Raw genomic sequence first — 27,337 nt, 5'->3', positions numbered from 1 at the left:
CCTTAGACGTGTGCACAAAGCTGACTCAACTATTCAAGGGGTCCAGTCAATTTCTCTTCCCCTCATTTCTTTTCTTCTCCCCTTCTCCTCCCAATGCAGGAAGAATGTGGTGCGTGAAACAATTATTCTTCAGAACCCAGGGGCAGGTGGGGAGCCTCCAATCCAGAGAAAACAAAATGTAAATGATACAGAAAGAGATCAAGATCCATGAATATTCATCTGCCTTTCCCTTATGATGGAAACCAGATTTGTGGAGGATCATCCAGCTCCATTTCCTCTGAATTCCTCCGAGGAATTCACGGTCAGGCGTCTCATCATTCTGCCTGAACACAACGCAATGCGGCGTTCTTGCCTCCAAAAACTGGAGGTTACACAGGTACGTACATAGCTGAAAATTCACTCACCTCAATACTTAAGATCTGTGCATGCCCTGTGTGAATTTCGACCTCAATTTTAAAAACGAAACTCGAAAGACTGGCAGATTCCTTCTCATCCTTCAAGGCATGTCTCAAATATGACATTCTGAGGAGGAGCCTTCCTCTCTCACCACTGAGAAAGAGTCCCTACCTCCTCGCCTTGCCCCGCACACATCCCTGACACAGCTCCCGGCCCCCAACGAAACAATGAAAGTGAAGATTCCTCTAGAGGCTGTTTGCTCCCAGGAAGACAAAGCTGGGGCTGATTCATTTCTGGATCCCCTGCACCAGGCAGAGGCATACAATAACTGTTTATTTGTGGGAATAAACTACAAACGGTCTGGAACTCTTTCCCACACACTAGGGCTGGAAGTTCTCAAGGTCTCTCTTCCACCTCCTGGGACATCTGTGTGACCCTGGAGTGATGACTTAACCTCTCTGAGTCTAAGCTCCTGAACAGCACCTGCCCTTCAGTGTTGCTATGAAAATTTTACCAGCTAAGCTGCAAGGCAGCCAGCTCAGAAGACGACACATTTTAAGCTCTCAAGAAATGCCAACTCCCCTGCCCCAACCTTCCCCTAGTCACAGAACAGGGTTTAAAACTTCCCAGGAGCCCAATAAACCCTGGTTGACCGGAACTGAGCGGCCCCACCCCGGGTGCTCTGTGCCTCTCTTCAATACACACTGTGCCTCCTTAAAGAACTCAAAGCCAATCAGGCTGGAAACAATGCTTTTGTCTAAAATCAGACCCGGGACTTCCCTGGTGGCACAGTGGTTAAGAATCCGCCTGCCGGGCTTCCCTGGTGGCACAGTGGTGGGGAGTCCACCTGCCGATGCAGGGGACATGGGTTCGTGCACCAGTCGGGGAGGATCCCACGTGCCGCGGAGTGGCTGGGCCCGTGAGCCATGGCCGCTGAGCCTGTGCATCTGGAGACTGTGCTCCGCAGCGGGAGAGGCCACAGCAGTGAGAGGCCCGCGTACCACAAAAAAAAAAAAAAAGAATCCGCCTGCCAATGCAGGGGACACGGGTTTGAGCCCTGGTCCGGGAAGATCCCACATGCCGCGGAGCAAGTAAGCCCGTGCTCCACAACTACTGAGCCCACGTGCCACAACTACTGAAGCCCACACACCTAGAGCCCGCGCTCCACAACAAGAGAAGCCACCACAATGCGAAGCCCGCGCAACGCAACGAAGAGTAGCCCCGGGTCGCCACAACTAGAGAAAGCCTGCGTGCAGCAACAAACACCCAACGCGGCCAAATAATTAAAGAAAGAAACCTCTTAAAATCAGACCCAATGCGGGTAACAGTAAATCAGGAAACCCATGGAGGCATCTGGGCCGAGTTTGGGTTCCAAGGGGCCTTCCTTAGGGGAGGTGGCTCAGGCTGCAGGCTGGCTTGGCTCACGCAGCATAAGTGCCCACCTAGGGGTTTATTAGCATAAACAGATGCCTTGATTCTCCTCTGTGCGGTCATTCCCACCCCCCCCCAAAACAAAAATGATAATTGCTCTGTTCTCTGACAGGATGTTTGCATTCGAGCTAAAATTGCCTTCTCCGTCCCATTTGCGGTAATTCTGCTCAGCACAGTGTGACGAGGAGCTCGGTTCCCCTCACCAGAGCTGGTGGCTGGCCTGACAGAGGCCCCTTCACGCGGGGAATGAAAGAAGGAGATGGTTGAGGAGGGGGAGAAAAGAACGAGTTTGTCATTTTAGCAAACACAGGCAAAGGCTGTCTGTGGAAGGGAAGCCGCTGTCTGACACACACACAGAGCACACAAAATACCCTTTCTTCTGGGGAAGCCGGGCGTGAGACACTTCAGGACCCGGGGCCAGGCCACGGGCAAGTGGGGTGGGGAGAGGCTACCTTTGAAGGCTCACCGCAGGCGCCCACCCCCTGCCACCACCCAGGCCTGGACAAACGCCTGTCTCCTCTTGGTGGAGGTGTCCTGAAAGGTTCCACCTCAGCTTCAAGAGGGAATGAAATACCCTCCGTGCTCAAGAAGCCACAGACAAGAAAGAGACTCAGTGCCCTAAATATACATGTAACCAGTGCGCACTATTAGTCAACCCATCAGGAGGAGTTCGTTGAAGGCCCATTCGTTCATTCATTCGCCAGTTTCCACCAAGTGCCCACCTTGTGTCAGGCCGCGCGCTTGGTTCTGGGGATACAGAGGGAAGAGTTAGGAGCTTAAAATCTAGCCAGAGGGCTGGGCAAGTGAAGCAGTGTGGCATTCTCTGGGGCTGGTCTCCATCCCCCACCTAACACAGTGCTTTGTCCAAGGCAACTCATGGTGGCTTGAATACATTTGCTTCTGATAAATGACATCATTACACCTGGACCCATAATCAACATGGTGGCCACTATCTATTGACTACTTCTCACGTGCTAGGTAGAACTTTCTCTGTGGTCTTCATCTTACAAGCAAAGTAAGCTGAGGCTTGGGGAAAGCAGACAACTTGCCCAAGACCACACAGCCCATCAGTGGGGAAGGCAAGAGCTGAGCCCATGTTCTGGCGCCCAAATCCCACACCCTTCCCACCTCACTGCAGAGGCGGAAGAAAGAACGCCCATGTCCGTCCCCCGCTCAGCCCCAAATCAACTGTGGGCTCCCCCAAGGAAGCATCATCAGTAGTGATGCCCGGGGGATCCTCTTCAGAGCCCACCCCAGTGTAGGACAAGTTGCCGAAAAACAAACTATTTGCTTAACTGAGTGACTGCGGCAGGATACGCTTGGGATAAGAGGGCATGGGAGGGGAAAGAAAGACGACCCGGAAGCCTTCCTGGAGGAGCTCGTGTACAGAAAGATGCTTTTGGTGCCTCAGAACACAGAATCCCCAATGGAGGAAAAAGTCTGAGGACAAACACTAGAGGTTATATAAACCTTACATCAGGCACCTGGCCTGCCTCAGTGCAGCAGTAACATATGCTCCTCAATGGGGGAAACTCAAATAACAAGTAACCCCGGCAGGAAGGCTGAGGCTGGAGAAGGGCCCTCTTCTTGGCCCTTAGAGCCCCAAAGGTTCCCTGGTCCATTCACAGCTCACTGGGCCCCTGTGGGCATTCACAGGATGGAAAGGTTGCCCAGGAGAGAAGACAGATGAGCCCACCAGACTCAAAAGCCTCTTCGCAGACCCTCAGCCTTCTGGCAGAAGCACCTTCTGGGCCCTCCAACACTTTCCATCCCTTTTACCCCTCTGCTATTATCTCCATCTGCTGAGGTTGAGGGAAGAGGTGGCGCAGGGCAGAACACATACAGGCAAAACCAAAATCCTTACGAAAACACCAGGGACCCTCGGAACGGTCTCATCCAGCCCTCATTTGGTACTCACTGCTGGCCCCTGGCTACCACGCACCCTCAAATGGTCTCTTCCTCCTCAGTGGCATCTCCACCCATGGCTACGGATAGAGGAGAGGGGTCAAAGTAACATTCCATCTTATCATAACAGGAGCCAACTATTAAGCACCTAGGAGGCACTAAGTGCTCAAGGTGATCACCTCATTTAACCTGCACAAAAACCCTACGTGGCAGGTATTTTCAATACTCACATTGTACTGATGAAGAGAGTGAGCTTGCCAAGGTTAATTGTCCACAGCTACCAGGCCAGTGCAAGGCAGAGCTGGGATTTAAGCCCACCTTTGTCCAACTCCAAGGCTAGGCTATAAAGTTCACAAGCCTGAATTTAAAGAGGCCAAAGGTTAACATTCAAAACAAGTGCTGCGGGCTTCCCTGGTGGCACAGTGGTTAAGAATCTGCCTGTCAAAGCAGGGGACGCGGGTTCGTGCCCCGGTCTGGGAAGATCCCACATGCCCCGGAGCGGCTGGGCCCGTGAGCCACGGCCGCTGAGCCTGCGCGTCTGGAGCCTGTGCTCCACAACGGGAGAGGCCACAACAGTGAGAGGCCCGCGTACAGCAAAAAAAAAACAAACAAAAAACGAGTGCTGCCCCTCTGCAATGGGGAGTGGGGAGGGGCAATGACACATTTGCTCCAATGCTGCCAAAACTCAAAGCATTTCCAGAACTTTTCTTTGGAAATCGCCTACAGAGGTAATTTACACACCACCCAGAACTTTCAGATTCTTATGTGCAATCATAATTATACATTTGAGAGACCAGAAATACCTTACCCACACTGGCTTCCTCTCTTGATCATTATACTTGCCTGCAAACTCCCTTGGACAGTTTTCTAAAATCAAATTGACTTTCAAATGCTGAGAGATGTCACCCCAGCAACATTCAAAAGAATGCACCGATGCTATCACCAACCTGTTCCCAAGGGGAGACCTTCATTTTCCACGTAAGGATGTAACCATTTGTTCGTTCAGTCCTACATTTATTCGAGAAGAATTTTGTGATGCTGGATACTGCTGTGGGTTGCTAATGAAACAGAGATAAAAAGGTCCCTGTCATCTTGGAGCCCTCAACATGGGGACAATACTTCAGGCAACGCTTGCATAGGACCTCCAATCTCAAGCACCACAGATGCAAAGATGGACAGCATAGAGTCCCAGACTTCAGGAAGGCTACATTCCAGCAGGGGGACAGACACGCCAGCCATCCCTCTGGAAAACAGAGTGACCACCTAGGAGGTGACTGTCATGGTCCATGTTAGGGAGAGTCAGTCTCCCAAAGGCGACCAAAGTGAAATAACAATAATAACTAACACTTACCTAGCACTTGTGATGTACCAGATGCTACTCTAAGTAATTAACACACATTATCCTCCCAACAACCCCATGAAGTGATTACTAATACTAGTCCCACTTTCCAGGTGAGTAAACTGAGGCTCTGAGAGTTTAGGCAATTCATAAAAGGTCTAAAAGTCAGCAAGTAGCGAACTATGATTTGAGCCCACAAAGTCTGGCTCCAGAGGGCATGCTCTTGCTAACTACATCGAGCTGACTGGAATGAGAGATGCTGTCCATTTGGACACGTACGTTCCGGTCCGCTGGGTTTTTTTTGGGTTTTTTTAACATCTTTATTGGAGTTTAATTGCTTTACACTGGTGTGTTACTTTCTGCTTTACAACAAAGTGAATCAGTTATACATATATATATATCCCCACATCTCTTCCCTCTTGTGTCTCCCTCCCTCCCACCCTCCCTATCCCACCCCTCTAGGTGGTCACAAAGCACCAAGCTGATCTCCCTGTGCCATGCAGCTGCTTCCCACTAGCTATCTATTTTACATTTGGTAGTGTATATATGTCCATGCCACTCTCTCACTTTGTCCCAGCTTACCCTTCCCCCTCCCTGTTTCCTCAAGTCCATTCTCTAGTAGGTCTGCGTCTTTATTCCCGTCCTGCCCCTAGGTTCTTCATGACCTTTTTTTTTTTTTTTTTAGATTCCATATATGTGTTAGCATACGGTATTTGTTTTTCTCTCTCTGACTTACTTCACCCTGTATGACAGACTCTAGGTCCGTCCACCTCACTACAAATAACTCAATTTCGTTTCTTTTGATGGCTGAGTAATATTCCATTGTATATATGTACCACATCTTCCTTATCCACTTGTCTGTCGATGGGCATTTAGGTTGCTTCCATGACCTGGCTATTGGAAATAGTGCTTCAATGAATATTGGGGTGCATGTGTCTGGTTTTCTCTGGGTATATGCCCAGTAGTGGGATTGCTGGGTCATATGGTCATTCTATTTTCAGTTTTTTAAGGACCCTCCATACTGTTCTCCATAGTGGCTGTATCAGTTTACATTCCCACCAACAGTGCAAGAGGATTCCCTCCATTGGGTTTTAAAAGAGCAGCCACATCACTCACGTTATTACTCACGTTCAATATCCCCTGATATTGAACTGTCTGTTCACTGTCTCAGCAGTGAACTCCTGAACTCACTCTGCTAGAACATGACATCTGAACTGGATGGAATGGGCTAAAGGGAAGTTTCCAAGGGTGAAGCACTTCGCCACGGTGGGGGAAGGCAAAGGACCTGGGAACCAGCCTCTGACGTTCATCCCCCTTTGACGTTGCAGGCAAAGAGCCCCTCAAGGTAATACTCAAAGCGGGAGACAGCTGAGGGGAGGACAGTCCTTTCACATCATAGGGAGTATGTCAATTCACACCACCCCTTACCCTGGTGGAGAACAAGGGCCAACGTCACCTGGTGACAGCCAAGACGGCTCTCTCTTTGTTCTCCTTGGGATGTGGAGGGAGGAGGCATTTAAGCCCCTTGGTCCCTTTGTTTCTGAAGGTGTTTAGGAAGCAGAATAGCTTACAAGCTGAAGGAAGGGACAAGAATGGGGAGAGTTGAAGGAACCCCAGAGCAGCGAGGAAGTGGCTAAGAGTTAACACTCTGAAGCCAGAAAATTCTGAGTTTGAATGGAGTCCTGCCACTTACTAAGTGATATCCCTTGGACACATGCTATACCCACTGCAAGCCACAGCGTTTGCTCAGCTATAAAATGAGGATAATGGTAATAATATCTACAACACAGGCTTTTTGAGAGGATTACGTGAGATAAAGCACGTAGAGTGTTCAACAGCGTGTGTGATGCCTTATAGCACGCTGTGTTAATATTCGGTATTATATTCTAGATATTCCACTCTAACACCGAATATTAATATTCAGTATTAACATCCAGAGTTACCCCTGGGCCACGGTCATCTGGTCATCGTTAGTTATGGCACAGCCAGCTATGGACGGCAAAAGCCCTCACCCAGTGGCACTCTGGAGCCCCATTTCCTACTCCTCCTGGGTACACTACATTCCCCAGGATGCCTTGCAGCTAAGGTACCATGTGAGAGTTCTGACCACTGGACTGTGTGGGCAGAAGTGATGCGAATGACTTCCAGGACTACTTTCACAAAACCATACCTGATGATCCTTACTTCTCATTCCACATCTGTCAGATGGATGCAGGGGATTCAGCAGAGACCTTCAGGGCCCCATAGAAATGGCAGGTCTACGGGTATAAGGAGCCAACCCTGAATGACTGCTTGGAGCAAGTCCCTACCCCATCCCCCCAAACCTCCACATACACTATCAATGGTACTTTATATGAGCAATACATAAAGTTCTGTATTAAGTCCTCGACAGGTGGGGTTGCTTATTACAGCAGCTGGCCTAGCCTAATACACACAGTTAATCAAGCCTCAAAGTAGACTCATAGGCCCCTCTTAGCTCACTGCTTCCGTGACTGCTGCATGCACCACAGAAGAATCTAGACACCACGATGTGGTCCAATAGAGAAATTAGCATCTGTGACTGGTTAGGTGTGGAAAGCACGAGGAAGCGCCAGCAGCAACTCAAGAGAAGCAATGGAAGGACCACTAGTCTAGAAGAAACGAGACAGCCCAGCAGTGGTGTCACCTTTGCTCATGGTAGGCTCCAGGTCCTTCATGAGAACAAAGGAGAGTGGAAAGAGCATGAGGCCAAGCAGACCAGAATCCATACCTGCCCATGATTTACAGAAGAAAGTAAACCTCCGTGAGCTTCAGCCTCCACATAAGGTAGATAACACACCTGCCTCCATGTTCTGTGCCATCATGCTGATATCTTAAAAGCAGCCACGGTGAGAGTATTTACACCATGGGAACTGACGAATGCTACAAATCGGGGCTTCCCTCCTCGAGATTAAACGCTTACCAGCACATCATTGGATAAACAGGAGTCAGCTAAGTGGTACAGGAGACAGAGGGTAAGGAAAGAGAATTCCAGCTAGAGTGGATGGCATGTGTGAAGGCCCAGAAGCATAGAAACAAAAAGTTTAATGAAGTGAAGAAAGTCCTATATGGCCGGGTGCAGGGAGCTTGGGAAGAAAGTCTAAGAGGAACCCAGAGAGAGGACCACCCCTTTAATAGTAGTTATTTGTTCTAATCATCTACTGCTGCATAACAAATCACCTCAAAATGCAGTGGCTTGAAACAATCATTCATTTTGTTAATGCTCTTTAGGAATTCAGGGGGGGATGCGCTGGCTGGCTCAGCTCTGATTCACGTCAGCTGGGGCTGGACAATTCACTTTCCAGATGGACTCTTCCCACCATGTCCGGTGCCTTGGTGCTCCTTGGAGAGTCTCCCTCTCCCCCCACAAGGCAGCACATCCTCCAGGCCTCTCCAAGTGACCTGGACTTCTCACAACGCGGTGCTCTCAGGGTAGTCAGACTTCTTCATATGGCGGCTGGCTTCTCCTAAGCCAGTGTTCCAAAAGGCCAAGAGGGAAGCTGCAAGGGTTCTTCTGACCTAGTCTTGGAAGTTGCAGGATCATTGCCGCCACGTTCTATTGATTATGAGCAAATCACGGAGCCAGCCCTGATTCAAAAGGAAGCACTACCCAAGAGCATGAACACCAGGACTCACGGTTCACTGGGGGCCTGCTCTGAAGACAAGAGAAGGCCACACTGCTACTGATCAGCCAGCAGGCACTGCCCACTCCGCAGGACTACCTGGGGGAGGCACAGGAGCTCAGAAAAGGAAAACCACCAGCCCTGTCCACAGAGAGCATTTGATGGACGATGCTCACACCGATGGAGAGGACAAGGTGGGCGTATCAGAGGAGAGGGTGAGCCCTGACTCAGGGGAGCAGAGAAGGCTTCCCAGCAAGCGAACCTTCCCAGCACATGAGCCAGCCTTGAAGGACGTGGCAGGCAGAGCGCAGAGCTGGGAGGGAAGGAACGGGCCACCCGTGAGGTCGTTACCAGCCTTCTACCACGTCTGGACCAGCCGCGGAACAGGCCAGACCGTGTCCACATTTCCCAGTCCAGGCATGTTGCCCAGGCCTGGGCACCCTGCAGCCATGGTCAGGCAGCTCCAGAGCAGAAGCAGCACCCGCCCGTGCCAGCCCATCACCAGGCCCGTGAGTCTGTCCAACGCACCAGGGTCCGGGGAGGAGCGGTGAACTGTGGCCCTGGTTACTCGGGCTAGGCTTCCTCACCCAGAACCAGCAGCAGCCTGCCAGCCTCCGAGATCCAGCCCGGCCACTAGGCCTGGCGGCTGGACTGCTGCAGCCTAGCAGGCCGGCCCGGGCTCCCACTACCACTCTCTGGGCAGGCACAGGATGCTCTGCTGACAAACACCTGGGGACAGCAGGGGCCGTGGGAAGGAGCTAAAAATAGCACAGCTAGCAACTGAGGACTTCTCCAAATCCTCGGGGTCTTGTTATTCTTTGTTCACGGACCTTAGGAACACTCGTGGGCTGGCACCCGAGCTTTCACCCTTCTCAAAGGCTCAGGCTAAGAACAAGCATAGGGGCCAGGGAGGTCTCCTATGTCACAGTGCTCAGAAGTCATGGAAACAGCCTGCCCTGGGGCCTGGGCCTAGGGATGGGCAGGCTGGGTCCACTTTCACACACACACCCCCACCCCCAGTGGGCTCTCTCTGGCCACCCCACTCGGACCAATTCTCAGTGTTCTCTACCCTTCCTGAATCTCAGGTTCTTGATGTTTCTCTTACTTGTTTGGCCGTTAAGAACTACGGGCCTCGCACTGTATTTTCAATTTCTCGTGTGAGTGTATTATACCCACCCAGCCAGATGCCTAGAAAAGTCACGTGTATGGACGTGCGAGCTGCACACTGCACAATTCCAGGGGCATCATTCATGGCTGTGATGTGAATGGTGCCCCTGGAATAATGCAGTGTGGCTACTGGTGTTGCCAAGGAGGGAATGACGTCTTACACAACCCTGTGTCCGTGGAAAAAGGACAGCCATGCTAATAAAGATTTGTGGACCGACCCGTTCGTCTCCGCTACCAAATAGTCTGTGCCTGGGGTTTGGCAGGCACAAGGCCACAATGCCCAATGGTCTAGAGAGAAATCCATAATGTGATACAGTAATGTATTTCCAGGCCGTGGAGGTGGAGAGGGGCAAGGAATCGATCTTTCTAAGGGAAAGATTCATAACCACTGAGTAAGCTACCACTACCTCCTTCTCAGTGTGCAGATTAAATTCTCTGTCCCACCGACATTCAAAATGCACTTTATTTATAGCAGACCAGGGAATTCAGAGATATTTATTTGCTTTTCATAGAATTTCCATTATTTTAATAACACAGTTTTGGAGCTTGAGGTATGAGCAAATAGCATGTGGGAATAATAAGGCATCTATTCCACATTAGGATGCTTGGTTCAGAGTTTACTGATAAGCCTTTGCTGGTGGGTGTCAAACTATTTCACTACTCTGCGCTCTTCTGCATATGAGTGTCCCCGTAGCCCCACACGTACCTCTCAAGGTTTTTAAAATACGCGTGAATTCTGCATCCTACTCTGCTAATTTCTTCCATATATGTGTGAATATTAAAACTATGTTTTTATCCAAAACTTCTAGGAAGACTGATACTCAGAAAAATGCCCGAATATGTATTCTGTGCCTCCACCTACCCCCCAGCACAGGGATATGGTATATGTGCCCTGGTTCATAAAGTGCAATCATGTATTATTTGATGTGAATCTCATGGCAGCCCTATAGTTGTGCAGTGAGCAACCTGCACAACTGCACACAGCACACCTGCCTACCAGGTAGAGAAAAGGTGAATTAACCTACTTTCCAGCAAGGGAAACCAAGGCATAGAGAGAGTAAAAGGACTAGATAACCTTTAAGGTTCGTTTCTATCTGGATAGTATAGAACTCTCTGAACTTGTCCAAGGGATCTCACATCTCACCTAGGGATGGCTGCCTGAGTCTCCACACAACGACTCCTCTCCTCAGTCCTATGTCTTCACAGTTTCCTTCACTCCGTGGCAGGGATGAGCTGAGCAGAGCCCACCTACCACTACAGGAGGTGTGACGTATGACTGTAGGTGAACAGTGCAGGGGTTAAGACACCTGAGCTCCACTGCCCACCTGCCTGGATTTACACCTGGCTCTTCCCTCACTAGTGTGCGACCCTGCGCAAGTCACTCAACTTCTCCACGCCTCTGTCCTGTAAAGGGAGGATGATGATACCACCTATTTCACTGGGTTGTTGTGAGGACTAACTAATATAAAGAGCTTAGAAACTACAAGAACCACAGTAGACACTCAAAGTTTTTTATCCAAAAAAAAAAAGTATTATGTATGCCTCAGTCTTCTAATCTGTAAACTGGGCATCATAAAGGTGTTCACTCCACAGGAGTGTGAGGTTTAAACACCATAATAAACATAAGAAGTTTTAAAAGAGTGCTTCATGCATAGTAACTACTTTCAAGAGTTTATTAATTTTTTTCCCTAAAAAGCCAGTTACTCCAGTTCACATAGAAAGACTCAGCAAAACAAAAGTGCCAGTAAGTGTGGAGATCAATGCAATGTCTGAAGAGGGAGAGAAAAGGCCAAGAGAGAATGTTTGAGAATCAGGTGCTGTTTTCTAAAACAGGTGGTAGGGACTCCCCTGGTGGTCCAGTGGCTAAGACTCTGTGCTGCCAATGCAGGGGGCCCAGGTTTGATCTCTGGTCAGGGAACTAGATTCCGCATGCTGCAACTAAGAGTTCGCATGCTGCAACTAAAGATCCTGCATGCCACAACTAAGACCCAGTGCAGCCGAATAAATATTTTTAAAAAATAAAATAAAATAAAACAGGTGGTAGACAGGCTGTACTAGCAATTACAGCTCTCTTTTTTATATAAATTTATTTATTTCACTTATTTATTTTTGGCTGCGTTGGGTCTTCACTGCTGCACATGGGCTTTCTCTAGTTGTGGCGAGTGGGGTCTACTCTTTGTTGCAGTGCGCAGGCTTCTCATTGCGGTGGCTCCTCTTGTTGTGGAGCACGGGCTCTAGGTACGCAGGCTTCAGTAGTTGTGGTGCGCGGACTCAGTAGTTGTGGCTTGTGGGCTCTAGAACGCGGGCTTAGTTGCTCCATGGCATGTGGGATCTTCCCGGACCAGGGCTCAAACCTGTGTCCCCTGCACTGACAGCCAGATTCTTAACCACTGCGCCACCAGGGAAGCCCTACAGGTCTCTGTTTTAAGCGAATTCTTTCAGAGGTCAGGAAGCAAAGAGAAGCAGGGATGAAAAGTCACTGGTGGGGCAGGTCAGAAAGAACGGAAGCGCTCACTTGCTGGCTTCTCTTTTCACCATTAAAATTGCTGTCAAGCCTTGCCTGGCATTTAAAATAGCATCATCCCTGGAGATAGCTGTTTCAGTTTCATTACAGTCTGTGTTCATAGAGTACAAATAGAAACCTTCGTGATTTTATTAGTTTCCATGCAACTCAGGAGAGATCTGCATGATGACATTTCAGCTCCTGACTTAAAGAAGGGACCAATTAAGAACAGAGTGCTTGCATTGCCTGTCGCTGGAAAATGAAAAGCTTCCCAGAGTTTTCAAAAATCTCTGTCCTATCTGGTTCATGGCCATAAATAAACTGTTTGGTCCTGCAGATACAAAAACTACGGTCTTAAAATTTTAGTTCATTTGGTAAGGAATACTTGCAGGATGTCTTCATCCTCCAATAAGAATTAAACTACAATATAGAAAATCTAAGGAAGTATTTTTTGTCTGGGCCTCGTCAAGTCCTACCATCATCGTCAGTTTGCTCAATAACACCCAAAAACTACCTGGCACTCTGTGGATCTGTGAAGTGTTAACGTAATGTAGCTGTGACAAGTTGAAATTTAATACATGGCTCCAGTAGCATAATCTGATTAATGTTATATAACCTAAGAGACTATTCAGCAGGTCTGATGTGCTAGCTGCTTACGATTTACAGGAGAGGCAGGTATTTCAGAAGTTACTGACCCCATCAGATACCCTCTCCTTTGCCACAGAAACTGTGGTCATCTTATTGCTGATTTTGGCAGCTGGAGTGCTTCATGGAACAGGGCTGTGATGAACATTCTCGCTCTGGGGTTGCCTTTTGGGGCGAGTTAAGGAAAAGCACGAAAGTAAGTGGATTTGCATGACCTCCTCTTTAATCAGATGTTTCTTTTTATTCCCAACCTCAACAAAGCCAACCTATCATAGTGTACTGTTTATAGTCTAGTCTATAATCCAAGACCTTTTCAACCTTTCCCCCAAACCAGAAATTAAAATTAAAACCTCAATAGCGGTGTGGCCATGTCATTAGAAGTAATAGTACAGGGACTTCCCTGGTGGCGCAGTGGTTAAGAATCCACCTGCCAACGCGGGGGACACGGGTTCGAGCCCTGGTCCGGGAAGATCCCACATGCCGCGGAGCAACTAAGCCCGTGAGCCACAACTACTGATGTCACAACTACCGAGCCTACTCTCTAGAGCCCGTGAGCCACAACTACTGAGCCCACATGCCACAACTACTGAAGCCCACGTGCCTAGAGCCCGTGCTCTACAGCAAGAGAAGCCACCACAACGAGAAGCCCGCGCACCGCGACGAAGAGTAGCCCCCGCTCACCGCAACTACAGAAAGCCGGTGCACAGCAACGAAGACCAAAGACAGCCAAATAAATAAATAAATAAATAAATAAATAAATTTATTTTTTTTAAAAGTAGTAGCACAGTCACAGAAAACTATTTGAGTTGTTTTTTTTTTTCTTAATGACAAGTGTGACTGTACCTCCAATGGGGCCCCTGTCCCCAGACTGTAATTCTTAAATATGCCACCTCATCGAAATCAGTACGGAAGTTTTGGGGACATGTCAATCAGATTTCACTCTTGGGATTCAGAGGCACCAGAACTACTCCCTGGGCCCACTGCCTTGAGTAAGTTAGTCTCGGGTTCTTTATCAGGTAAAAATGATAGCTCTGAAATCTGATTGAAGAAATGGCTGTATATTGAAATCACTGAATCAGAGAGCACGTTACATATGACAAAACTGGGGCCCAGAGACCATCACTTGCCTAAGATACCGTAACTACTCATATGTCAAAATCAAAAATCCAGTGGTCCCTTAACTTCACACACCATCAAACCAGACTTGATGGGCAGAAACGCTGTTCGATCTGTTCTGCTCTCACTGTGGGTACATCTAAATCAAACAAGCACCACGGTGAAGAATGTGTCTGAAGATAATGAAAATCCATCTCCAGGAAGTGGGGTTTAGAGGGACTTTCTTTCCTTTTTTAAAAAATTGTAATTGTGGTAAAATAGACGTACCATAAAACTTACCATCTTAACCATTTTAAGTGTACAGTTCAGTAGTATTAAGTATACTCATATTATTGTGCAGAACCTTTTCGTCTTACAAAACTGAAATTCTCTATCCATTAAACAACCGCCCCCCGTCTCCCCCAGACCCTGGTAACCACCATTCTACTTCTGTGTCTGTGCAACTAGGTGCCTCATGTAAGTATTGTAGGATCACACAGTATGTGTCCTTTTGTGACTGGCTTAGCTCACCTAGCATAATGTCCTCCAGGGGCATCCATGTTGTAGCACACGTCGGAATTTCCTTCCTTTTTCCAAATGGATAATATTCCACCGCAGGTAAACACCACATTTGTTTATCCATTTATCCATCGATGGACATTTGGGCTGCTTCCACCTTTTGGCTATTACGAATAATGCTGCTATGAACAGGGATGTGCAGGTATCTTCTTTTGGATATGTACCCAGCCGTGGAATTGCTGGGTCATATGGTAGTTCTATGTTCAGTTTTTTTGACAAACCACCATACTGCTTCCCCCAGTAGCTGCATCATGGTGCATTCCCACACACAGCGCACCAGGCTTCCAATTCCTTCACATCCTCGTCAACACGTGCTGCTTTCTGGGTTTTGAGGTAGTAGCCATCCTGGTGGGTGTGAGGTGTCCTTTTTTTCTTTAAGCACCTCTCTGTCTTGCCTACATTTTCTACAGTGAATATATATACACTTAGGACTAAGGACAAAAGTGTAAAACACAAATTGAAAAAGAGATCTTACAGGGAAAATAGGGTTGTACATGAACTTAAGAAATGGGTTTCTTTTTTTTTTTGTATTTACTTGATTGATTTATTCATTTCTATTATTTTTTATAGACAAAGTTAGCACCAAATATATATATTTTTTTTTTGCGGTACGCGGGCCTCTCACTGTTGTGGCCTCTCCCATTGCAGAGCACAGGCTCCGGACGCGCAGGCTCAGCAGCCATGGCTCACGGGCCCAGGTGCTCCGCGGCATGTGGGATCTTCCCGGACCGGGGCACGAACCCGTGTCCCCTGCATCGGCAGGCGGACTCTCAACCACTGCGCCACCAGGGAAGCCCAGTTTCTTTTTTAAGACAGGCAAAGTATTACGGGTTCAGCTCGAGACACCATTCCTATACTCTTCAAGAGTCTTACCACCTGGTCAGCTGTGGCTGCCACAATCTATGAGGGAAACGGCCGTAATTTATGGGTAGCTAAAGCAATTCCTCTAAGCACTGGGAGGAAAGTGCTCCCAGGTGCACAAAGAAGAGAAACAGTGTATTAAGCAGTGGCCAGCTAATGTGGGTCATGAAAATCCCCGGCCCTCAGATAAACCCTTTCTTTCATCTTCCAAATCTTTCCTCCGAGCCTTAAGGGCCCTTATCTCTGAGTTCTCCATTGGCTACTCATTGCCCATCTACTTTTTCCCCTTCCAGAGCCACAAAAAGTCTACTTTCCAAAGTCATGTAAAGGGAAAACAAACTCATGCGGCAATTTCTCCCAAAGAGAAGAATTCTGCTCCTGCATAAACATGTACACGAAGAGGAAGAGCCCCCAGAAACCTTATAACCCCTGGTGTCTGGGCCACAGGGCCACACAAGCCCCACGCTAGCAGTTCATTAGAGGGAACTCACTTGAAAAGCTAAACTCTTCCAAAAGGGAAAGCACTCTTCCCACTGGTCTTTATATAATGCTAATGCTGCACACCCCGGGCATGAGGTCACTTGTCATGATTTATTCATTAAGACAAAGGGGAAGGGACTAAAAACAAAATCCATCCAATTACGTATTTATCCAGCCTCCAGCTCCCAGACGAGAAATTCTACTTTTCTTTGTGTCAACATTTCCCTCTCCCCCCTGCCCTCCCTCACCCTCCCCTCTTGTATGTTCTCTTTCTTTTCTGGTTTCTTTCCGCTCAGCAAAATAGGAGAAATGGCAGCAGTAGTGTATAGAAGCCCAAAGGAGAAGAGATAAGATGAGCAGTTGGAGAGGAATAATCTTCAACTCTAGGAGCAGCTGTATTTAAATGATCCAAAAAGAAACTCACGATCACTGTCTGTTCTCTCTCTCTTGGGAAGAGCCAACACCTAGAAAGCAGAGTCCAATGCAGGCTTCTTAACAAAGGATCTGTACTCTACATACATCTGGATCCCTGGTACTGCCCCCAAATCACATCTGCTCTCGGCCAAGCCCAGCACTGAACTCTGAAAGAAGCTGAACTTTGGAATCACTGGGCACATTCCAGTGACAAAGAGGCGACCCAATAGCTCAGGGATGGCCAAATCCTCACCCACAGCTTCTGACAAGACCTGACACATTGCACAGGACAAACCACCAGAACCAAGAGCCAGGATGGGCTGCTGTGTAAACCCTGGGGAAGAGGGCATGGAGAAACCTCACCGCCTCCGGGGAAGGAGGACATCGGGCAGTGACGAGAGAGAAAAAGAAGGTGGCTTGCACGGTAGCGACAAAAGTTAAGGGCGTTCTACATCTCAAGAACATTGCTGACACTTAAACCCACCCAGCTCTGGGCCTTCTTGGGCCGGATTTAGAATTTGAAATCTATCACCTACCAAGACATGTTCTGTGTGTCCTAGAAACAGCCGAGAAGCAAAGAGGGGTTAGTGCAAGGAGAAAGATCTTTCCATTCATGCTTAGGCGGGTTTGTGCCCCATGGAATGGTGGCCTCGGAAGGCCGTGAACACCCCAGTCCCCTCTGGAGATGGGGCCGAGGGCTCCCAGCACTGGCGCTGGGGAGGAGGTAGGACCCCGACGCCAAAGCACCTTTCTACCCGTATGATGTCACAACTCCACGTGCCTCTCAGCTTGCGAGATCAAGCCTCTATTTGTTGTCCACTAACCTGCAAACTTCAGTCCCTCTGCTCCTGGACTTGGCGGGAATCACCAAGAAAGAAAGGAAATCAAGGAAAGGATAAAGAGTGAAGGAAGGGACACAGCGTTTCTGTTAATTACCTTTGAAATGCCCAGCGTCAACCGGATCTCGTCCCCTGGAAAACCTGGTAGGGAGGCCAATGAAACAGCATAAAGAATACCAAGTAAATGAGATGTTTTAAATAATTTCGCTTTTGGCCATGTAAAGAAGCATTAGTCATACAGGTAATGAGATCTTATAGGGAGACGATTCAGAGGCTCGGCTTGACAACGTGAAGTATACCCCTTCTGGACCTGGAGTGCCAATTACATTTCCAAATTGGCAATTAGACATAATGCCCCAAATAATGCCAAAAACAAAGCAAATTCCGTCTTCAAGCAGCCATTCTTTCGAAGCTGTCCTTCTGCTCCCTGCCTGAGTCATCCACCTCATGGACAAGTGCTCATCGTGAACAAATTCTTCTTACCCACCGGTCAGGGGAGACCGGGGTGGCATGAATAATTAAAATCCAGAAATGACTCAAGCACATCCATCCCTTTCACCCAGAGTTTCTCCATAGCGTCTAACAAATTACCCAAAAGAGCAGCAAAATGTATTTGCACCTACAACATTCCCGCGCAGCCTCCCACAGATCACTGTGGAAGGGCCCTCCCAACATATATCTGTGCTTGTATTTACATGACTCAGTTCCTGCCCTCAGGGGGTTTGCAGGCAACTTGGAGACCAGACATGAGAAGATAACTGAATTTTTCCATCCTTCCATCAAACAAACTGGGTCTTATTTTTATCCCTAGCACCTAGCTTGGTTCCTGGAACAGAGGATGAACTCCCTATGTAATAAAAGCCAAAACAACAACACTAATAACCACAAGATGTATCTGAGGACCTACTGTGTGCCGGGCATCATGCTGAGTCCTTCATTTAGGCTGACGATGCTCACGATAAATGTTTATTCCAGGTTCTCCCCTTTGACGATGGAACAACCCAAAATGCACATCTCCAGGAAAAAGCCCCTGACGGTATGAGCTGTGAAAACCCTGACAGTATGTTGAGAAAAGGAGCTACTTCCAGCTTCATCTGCTGGGATTCTCGAGAAGTACCACTGGAGGGTGGCACAGCACAGTGCCGCACGTCTCTCCCCACTCCGTGATCAGGTCTTGAGCCCAATCCTTTCACATCCCTCCGCTTGGAAAAGCCCACCGAGGTCCCTATGGAAAATCAGGCTGGCAGTTTTACTGCCTGCTGACTTCAAACACCCCGGAGGCAGCGGCCAACAGCTGGCTTCCCGGAGCATCGCCACAGTGCAGCCCTGGCTCCACCACGAGCCTCTAATTTTGCAAGAAGGTGGTTTGTCTGAGTTGCCATCCGGGACTGCGGAAAGTCCCCTGGCAGTGTGACCCACCGGCACGAGGGAGAGCCCACAGCCTGATGGGCGACGCACAGACCACACCCCCATAGATCTGCAGGATGCTGCCCTGGTCACCACAACCCAGCCCCAAACCAACAGCGCTGTGGGTCCCTAGGGAGCAGACACCCAGACAATCAGCTTTAGCGGGGAGCACCCAGACTGAACGGCAGCAACACGGAGAGGCCTGAGCCGAGTTTTCTCCACCTGGCTGTCCTGGCACAGAGAACCTTCCTCTTCTCATCCCTTCCCACTGCTGAAGAGCTGAGACTTTCCATATTTAAAAATAGCCCTGTCTTCAGAGAGAGACCGCCTGGAGACTGAGGCTGGGACCAGATTCTTGCTTCTCAAAGCATGGTCTGCTCAGCATCGACATCACCTGTGGCTTGTCAGAAATGCAGAGTCTCAGGCCCCACCCTGGACCTTCTGAATCAGAATATGCATTTTAATGGCTCTCCAGGTGATTCGTGCACATGTAAACGTGCGAGAGGCCCCAGAAGTAGATGGACTAAGATGCTCTCTGGCCATGAGAGGGAGAGATCTAACACCCCAACTGAACATCCCTTGAGCCTTCTCCCCGGAGTGCTGGGACACCCCTGCCTCTCAGGCTGGGGCCCCCGAGCTTCCTTCTCCGTGTGCCCAGGGCCAGGGTTCCACCCACTCAGAAGCATCTCAAAAAAAGGGCACTCTCTTGATCTGCTCCCTGCTGTGCACAGAAAGGCTGTGTGACTTCAGAGGTCCTGGGGGACGCTAACCTTGCCTGCCCCCCAAGCAGGTCTCATGGAGACCAATGCTCCCCGCAGGGCTCCAGGAGCTGCGGCATCACGGCACAAACACCGCCCTTCTCACCGGAACCACAGAGGTGTCCTTGCAGGGGCTCCACAGCTCTGAAGTCCCAGGAAGGTGGGGCTGGCCGCTGTGATCCGCAGGCTAGCACGGTCACTGCCACTGTGAGCTGGGACACCGCGGCTGCCCGCACTGGGAAGGAGGTCCTGGCGTCGGAATCCAACACCAACCTGACTGCTTCAGCAGCAGGCTCCTTTTGCCGTGGTCAGAAAGAGATACCCACAGCAAGCACTCTCTGTACCAGGCACACAGCGAATGTCCCCATCCAGGGAAGAAGATAGCGGTGAGCCTTGCCCTTGGAATCCTTTCTCCCCCAGGCCAAACACAAGGGCAGCTCTTGCTTTCCTCCTGATGCACGTTTGGACAAGGACCCTGGGCACCCGGAAATAGAGCCAGCGCGTGGCTTGCAGTCACCAGTATCCTCCTAGGAAATGCTATAGAGTGGGGTCCCTGCGGGTACCTACCCCAAAGGGCTGAGCTCTACGAGGACCCCCGGTTTACAGATGAGGAGACTGAGGCACAAAGCGGTGACGTCCTTGCCCAAGGTCACAGGCTGACTTCTGGGTGCTACATGGCGAGCGTGACACCTAGGCCCTGCTGCTCAAAGTGAGCACGGCCAAGGGCAGTTTAACCAATTCCTCTCCCTTGGGACTTCTCCCAGAACATGACGTGACTCTCCAAGGTGGGGGTTGCAGATATGCCCTGACTTACAATTTTGTTTCACAAGGTAACTGCAAGGGCAAGTGCTCCACAGAACACACTTGGGGAAATACTACTCTGGAGGCGATCAGGGTAAAGCTGGTCTGAGTAGAGAGCACCCTGGCGGGGAAACTGTTCCATTGTCAGGGGAACAGGTCTGTGGGCTCTGGACTGGGGAGAACAGGGGTGGAATTCATCCTTTCTCAAGGGACATTCGACAGCCACACCTGCCCACAAAACCTTCCACTTCTGCTAGGTCTGCAGCTCCTGGAGCCCCACGACGACAATGCTCACCGCTGACCTGCCCGCCATCAGAGCACTAGCCATCCTGCCAAGCCCTCAGCCGTGGGGCCTTCCGAGGCTGCCCCTCCCCGACCTGCCAGCCTCGCAACAGCCAAGAGCTATGAGCCCACATCTCAATCTGACCCTAGCTGGTTGTCTGACCCAAGGACAACCGACTCCAGGGCCTAGAGGTCCCTTTCGGTTCAAAAGTTCTATTTGTTGTAGTCTGTGCCCTTCCAGGGCCAAAAGTTCAAGGAATCAAGGAGAAAGTTTAAAACCTGCCACTTTGTGGAGCTATGATAGCTCCCATTTACAGGCCTGCTAAGTGCCAGGCATTTCCCGGGTGCTGTATACCCAGCATCGTCACTCCTTATAAGAATTCTACAGGGGCTTCCCTGGTGGCGCAGTGGTTGAGTCCGCCTGCCCATGCAGGGGACACTGGCTCGTGCCCCGGTCCGGGAGGATCCCACATGCCGCGGAGCGGCTGGGCCCGTGAGCCATGGCCGCTGAGCCTGCGCTTCCGGAGCCTGTGCTCCGCAACGGGAGAGGCCACAACAGTGAGAGGCCCGCGTACTGAAAAAAAAAAAAAAAAAAAAAGAATTCTACAAAGTAAGCATCGTTAGCTTTTCTTACATGTGAAGAAACCATGCTTAACAGGGCTGCCAGCCACAGATGCCCAGCTAACAAGTATGGAATCCATGATTTGCACTCGGGTCTGTCTGACTGCAGCATCTCTACGGAAGTGTGCATTTCCACAGGGGGAGCCAGGAACAAGAAGCAAAAGTTCTCAGGACAAGGGAAGGTCACCTGGAACTCCCCTGTGCCTGGGACCGGAGCACTTCTCCAAGGCCCCCCCTAAGTGATCCGAAGGAACATCTGTAGTTCGTCCGATGCAGACTATCTCCAGGATGAGATGAGGCACCAGGGCCAATCTGGAATCAAGAATTCTGAGGCACTGAAGTTTCCAGCCCTGATTGGATGATGCGTCAGGCCAGACCCTGGGTAATTACCAAGCCGTAATGGGATCTGATGTTTATATTAGTCACGAGTCTAACAGAGAAAACGTGTTGTTTTCTCAGATACAGCCGTGGAGACAAACCTCCATAATTCATTATATGCAGACCAACCTTAATCAATTCCAAACTTCTACAGGGAGGACAGCTCCACCTGAGAGCAGGATGAGTCTATGACCCACAGCAAACCACAGCTCCATAGGAAGCTGGCCTCAGCATCCCCAGGCATTTAAAGAAAAGCAGACTGTGGGCTGGAGGAAGAGCAGAAGATGGGAATAAAGACACATAAGCACTCCGAGGCTGGAGAGTTACAGAACATGTCCTGAGCTAGAAACTTTACCCACAGATCACCAACTCCTTCTACCGGCTTCCACTGAGTCCCAGAGCAGGAAGGGACATTAGCACTCACAGAATTCAATCCCACATTTTGCACACCAGGAAAGAGACCAGAGAGGTTAATCTACTTCTTCAAGGTCACAACCTTCTTCAGGCTGCCAGAGCCGCTCCTTGTTCACTACAGTCTACGACTGGCTTAGACCTTGAAACGTCACGGCCAAGTAAAGAGAAGGCTCTGATGAAACCCAACAGAGAAAGAAAAATGATGTGAAAAAGTACAGCAAAGAATATAGTACTGGAATGACTGTGCCCAAATTCCCAACTGGGGGAAAATGGGATTCTCCTTCTTCTTTATTTCCTAAAGAAATCCACATAACTATTCTTTTCAGAATAGTAAAGTCATTCACGATTTGAGATTCGGAGGCCAGAGGAACTAAGGATGAGATGTCTCATGAGGTACATCCAGTGTCAGGTTCCTTTAATCAGAAGGGATGGTGCAGTCCCAGCGGCCAAATGCTTGTGATGCTGGAGCTCCTGCTGAAACTTATTCCCCTAGAATTTCAGATGCTAAAAAGACCAGCCTTCCTCTGGACCCTAGCTCCGGGTCAAACCATCTTGGGGCTGAACCAGGATCAGGGTGAATATATCTGAGGGCTGGTAGAATACTAAAGAAAAGCAGCCTTCGTTTGCTTGAGAAACCCAACGCTAAAATAATGATTCCAAACTGAAGCCAAATGCATTCTTCTGAACAGTGTCTTGATGACTACCAAATACTTGGAAAGCAAAAAGAATGAAAGACAAAAAAAAAAAAAGAATGATTGCAGTAAAAAATACAGACCTCAAGAGTAGAAAGAAAAGCTTATAAAAGGCCCAAGTAACTACTACTGGTCAAAATGAGATGGCTACACACACTGTTTAATTGAGCAAATCAAGGGGCAAGTATTAAGAGATTCTGGGCATGTTTTAAAGGGGACTCTAATGGTACCAAAAGTGACGTGATCTCATTTTATACTGGCCTCACATCTTCCCAACCAACTGCAAGCATCTCTCATCCCAGATGATTCTTTGTAGAAAGTTCCAGTTTAGTCAACTCGGCATGTCTTGGAGCTACAAAATATAGCCTAATATCTAGGGGTTGTTTTTTTTTCTAATGATCATTGCCAAAAACGTATTTTCTTGAGAAAACTTACAGAGGTTATGCTTGGTCATCATTTAAGAAAGAGACTCTTTATGTGAACGATCCAATCAGCATTTCATCAGAAGCAATGCAGTAGCACTGATGTACCCCCTAGAGCAGAAAGACTTTAGAAGCTGTGTTTAAAACCCCAGGATCACAAAAACACTGAAACTTATTTTGACTCACTGAAAAAAAAGTTTTCATTATGATCTAGCCTGCCCAGTTCCTGAAGGATAAGGAGATCGTTAAAAAGTTCCCCAAAATCACTCAGTGTAGAAAACGTCTGAGATGCATGCAACTACAAGTTCTACCTCTAAGGGTAGCACGGAATCTCAGTAAAGGAAAAACACTCACAGACTAAAGACTGGTGGGGAGGCAGAGGAGAGGGAATGTGTGAATAAGAAGGCTATATGAATAAGCACTGGTCAGGAGGGCTAGGCAAGGGGCTGGGTCTAGGGGGTCTCGGGGTTAGGATTTTGCTTAACCTAATGGCTTCTCTGGAATGTGGGTGGTTTTGCACCTTGACAAGTAAGGAGAAACTGCTATGGCCAAGAAGGTAACTCCAGAGAAAACTGACGGACTAACATCTGGAGGTCTCCGGAGAAGTAGGAGGAAGAGGAAGAGAATGATGGCTTTTATTGTTCTCCCTTATTTCCAACACACCAGTATTTTCCAAAACACAAATGTGCTACCACAAAACACAGCTGAGCTCCAGCACCCAACACAATGTATAATTAATGATCAGGAGAGAGAGAGAGAGAGAGAGAGAGAGAGAGAGAGAGAGAGAGAGCGAGCGAGCTTCCCTTCACCCTTGTGTGTCACCCATAGCCCCCATCTTACCTACTCCCTCCCCGTAGCAATTAAGGAGGCTGCTACAAGTTGCTGTGCCCCGTGGAAGTTTGAGGTGTCCTCGGATTAACTTTATTAGAAAAGGTGTGAGCATTCCCACCGAGATGTGCCACGGCCTTGCACTGTTCCCTATCCCGCTTTGAGCTTCCCTCCCTCTGAAAATGCTGGCGCTGGTTAGTCCCCTAGGTTAAAAATTAGTCAAACAGAAAACAGCTTGGTCACTCTTTTTTCCAGTTCTTTCTTTTTTATCCTGCAGTTCTATGAAAAACTGCCCGCCACCTCTCACCTTCAGCCAGTGGGGGGGGGGGGGGGGGGGGGAGGACATCTCTAGGGACACGACGGCGACAAACCAGGCAGTCAGCCTAGCAACCATACATAAGGTGTAGTGAGCCTCGGTGCTGGTGGGCGTCTCTGCGCCAGGAATAGTTTAAAGCCGACATCCAGCCACCTCAAAAGCGTCGGGGAGGAGGCTCGCGTGAAAACCTCGGCCTCGGCGGGCTCTCGGGCGGACCTCCCGCTCTAGCTCCACGCTGCCGGGGGCATTTCCGGGGACCTGAAGGCGGTGGCAGGGGGGCGAGAATACAGATGCCGAAGAACTTGCGGTGGGGGTGGGGGTCTGCTCCAACAGTAGGAGAGGGAGGGGACATCAGTTTTGCGACCTCGCCACATTCCTAAAGTGGCAGCATCCGCGGGTTGCCTCCAAAACTGGGATGCATCTCCCCAACTTTCTCTCGCCCCTCCAGGTCCCCCGCACGTCCTCTGGTCATGTTCCTCCCCTGGGATTCCCTAGTCCAAAAGATGTTCTCCCTTTCTCAAAGGATTTTCCTGCCCTTCTGATTTTACGAACTCATCTCCCCAACAGGTTTCTAAAGTGCGGGCTGACGCGCTCCCCCTCGCCCACCACAAGGAGCCGAGCCCGGGCAGGTGAGCCGCGCGGAACACGCACCGAGCGGCCCCCAGCTTGCTCGGTGCCTGCCGAGTCGGCTCTCCCTACCTCCCATCCCGGCCCCAGCCGCAGCCACAAACAACCCTACAATAAACAAGGGGACGGGATTTGGCGTCCGCGTCCCGGAGCGCACCGGTTGGGGGCAACTCCTCACCCCCGGCGCGCCGCCCGAAGCCCCAACAGGCGGGCGCCAGGAGAGCGGAGGGAAGGGAAGGCGGCGAGGGGAAGGCAGGCAGGGATGGAGGGAGGCACGGCGCTGTGAGAAGCGAGGAGGTGGGCTGCAGGGGACGCCGAGAAGCGGCGGGGCTGGCGCAGGGGGGAGGCGCCGGGGCGCGCGTTACCTTCGTCTTGCCCCCGCAGTGGCAGCAAACGGTCCACAGGTACTTGAGCGTCCGCCAGAGCAAGATGATGAAGAGGCCCCCGAAGAAAGTCACCATGGAGGAGGCCAGGAAAGCCCACCACATGCGCTGGCCCCGGCTGTCGCACGGCACCTCCATGGTCACTGGGATGATGAGCGCATCCATCTTGGGCTCGTGGACCGAGGACGAGGAGGAAGAGGAGGAGGAAGAAGAGGAGGAGGAAGAGGAGGAGGAGGAGGACGCGTCTAGGCTGAGAAGGTTCGCGTGGATATTGCTACTCATTCTAAGAGTGCTGCCTCCGCCGCCGCCGCCGCCGCCGCTGCTGCCGCCGCCGCCGCCACCATTTGCCATAGCTAGCAACGGGCAGCCGGCGCAGGGGCTCGGGGGAGCTCCTCCCGCCGCCAGCGCCACCCCGAACACCCATCAACAGCCATATTGCTGCTACTGCTGCCGCCGCCGCCGCCGCGGAGCGCGGGGAGGGGGCGGGGAGGCGCCTGGTCTCGGGGAGCTGTGCGCGACCTGGCGGGGTGCGCGGAGATATATACAGCGGGCCGACGCCGCCGCCCGCCCTCCCCCCGGCCGCCGGCCCGCCCGCCCAGGGGGGAGGGGGACGGAGCGCGCGGGCAGCTCCCCTCCCCGGCCCGAGCCCCGCTAACCCCGGGCTGCGCGGGCCCAGAGCGCCGAGAACGAGGGGGCGCTGCGGTCCGCCCCCGGGCCCGCCCCGGCTCTGCTCGCCGGCCCGGTTACCCTCCGCGTCGCGTCGCGCCGCTCCGCGCCGCCCGTCCGCGGTGCGCCACGCGTTTGCGCCGCGCTCCGGCCCGGGACCCCTCCCCGCACGCAGCCCGCGCAGCTAGCCCGCCGCTCTGGGCTTATTAGGCGGCGACTCGTTAATAATGCCTCATCAGCCCCCTCCCGGGCGCCCCCGCGCCAGCCCTCCTCTCCCGGCTGCGCTCGGCTCCCGCTCGCCGCCCCGGTGTGCGCCGGGCCCCGGCAGGTTCACCGCGCCCGGCCCGCCGCCGCCGCCGCCGCCGCCGCCGCTAGCCCATGTTTCCGGGATCCCCGAGCCGCGCCGCCACGCCGCTGAGCCTCCTCGGCCTTCGCTCGATCTTCCTCCCCGCTTCCTCAGGCTCCTCCTCGTCGCCGCCCGAGCCTCTCCTGCGCGCGCCCCGCGCTCCCCGCAGCCGCCAGCAACAGCAGCTGCAGCAACTGGAGCGGGCGCGGGCTCAGGCCGCCCGAACGGGAGGGGAGGAGGTTCGCCGCGCTGGCTCGCCTCGGCCCCGAGCTGGGCAGGGGGCCGGCAGAGCCCTTGGCGACGGCCTGGCACGCACCCCTGAGCCGCAGTGCGAAAGGTAGAGAGCCCCAAATCCAGGCGCGGGACCCGACACCTCTCTCCAAGGTGCTGCGCCCCCAGCCGAGCGCCCTGGGGGACCCGAGGAGGATGGCCGGGTGCCCGTGGCAGGCCATTTTTCCCAAAGGAGCCCCCAGTGGGGAGGGGAGAAGTGACCAGCTGTTGCTTGCACAGGCCGGACGCCCCAAGCTCCTCGGGCTTCGGGAGTGAGGAGGACCCTTCTCCAGGATACACACCCTCGTTCGACCCCTACCAGCCCCTGTCGCTCTTCCCTGTCGCCTTCCTAGGTGCCCCAGTGCCCCCTGTGTTCTGGAAAGCAGGGCCATGCAGGGGCCTGGCAGGTGGTCTGTGGCCTTTGACAGCAGCAGGTGGTTTTTCTGCCTCTTCCTTATTAAGCGACAGAGGCTGCCTAAGAGAGTAGGCAAAGATGGGCAGGGCCGACCTGACCTCAGGGACAGTGAAAGCTCCTATAGACAACAGAGTTCCCTAATGTCACTCCCCTTTTATTCAGCCTCAGACTCCATCGTGTGAGAAGGGCAGCTCCAAGCTCCATTAAAGCCCGCCTTTCCCCATTTAGGGTCTTCTGTCCTCCCCACTTAGAGGTGAAGAAGGTGTCTGCGTTTGTTCAGCAGCCTCTCCCTAACCACCAGGGGAAATCCCCCTTCTGATACTCTCAACCTTTGCTCCCTCTGGACACTGCCCTTCCTTATGCTACCAGCTGGACCACAAGTTTTTCCAGCACTAATTAAAAGGAAGATGATCACA

General features: G+C 51.1%; 1 protein-coding gene across 11 annotated transcripts in view; it reads right to left on the bottom strand.

The window, feature by feature from the left end:
- Positions 1 to 25,575, bottom strand: part of KCNMA1 (potassium calcium-activated channel subfamily M alpha 1) — a gene marked incomplete at both ends in the record, with an annotated part of 740,839 nt that extends 715,264 nt beyond the window's left edge. For all 11 annotated transcript variants that reach the window (XR_013824326.1, XM_079900389.1, XM_079900388.1 and 8 more), the window contains one exon: positions 25,207 to 25,575. Coding sequence is in view for 10 of the 11 variants with exons in the window: in XM_079900389.1 (XP_079756515.1) it covers positions 25,207 to 25,575 (369 nt within the window). The remainder of the gene's footprint in view (positions 1 to 25,206) is intronic.
- Positions 25,576 to 27,337: the final 1,762 nt, after the last annotated feature.

This window comes from Stenella coeruleoalba (assembly GCF_951394435.1).
Source record: "Stenella coeruleoalba genome assembly, chromosome: 16".
NCBI classification, from domain to species: domain Eukaryota; kingdom Metazoa; phylum Chordata; class Mammalia; order Artiodactyla; family Delphinidae; genus Stenella; species Stenella coeruleoalba.
Note: the sequence above shows the minus strand (reverse complement) of the source record. Positions and strands in the feature narration are given on the sequence as shown.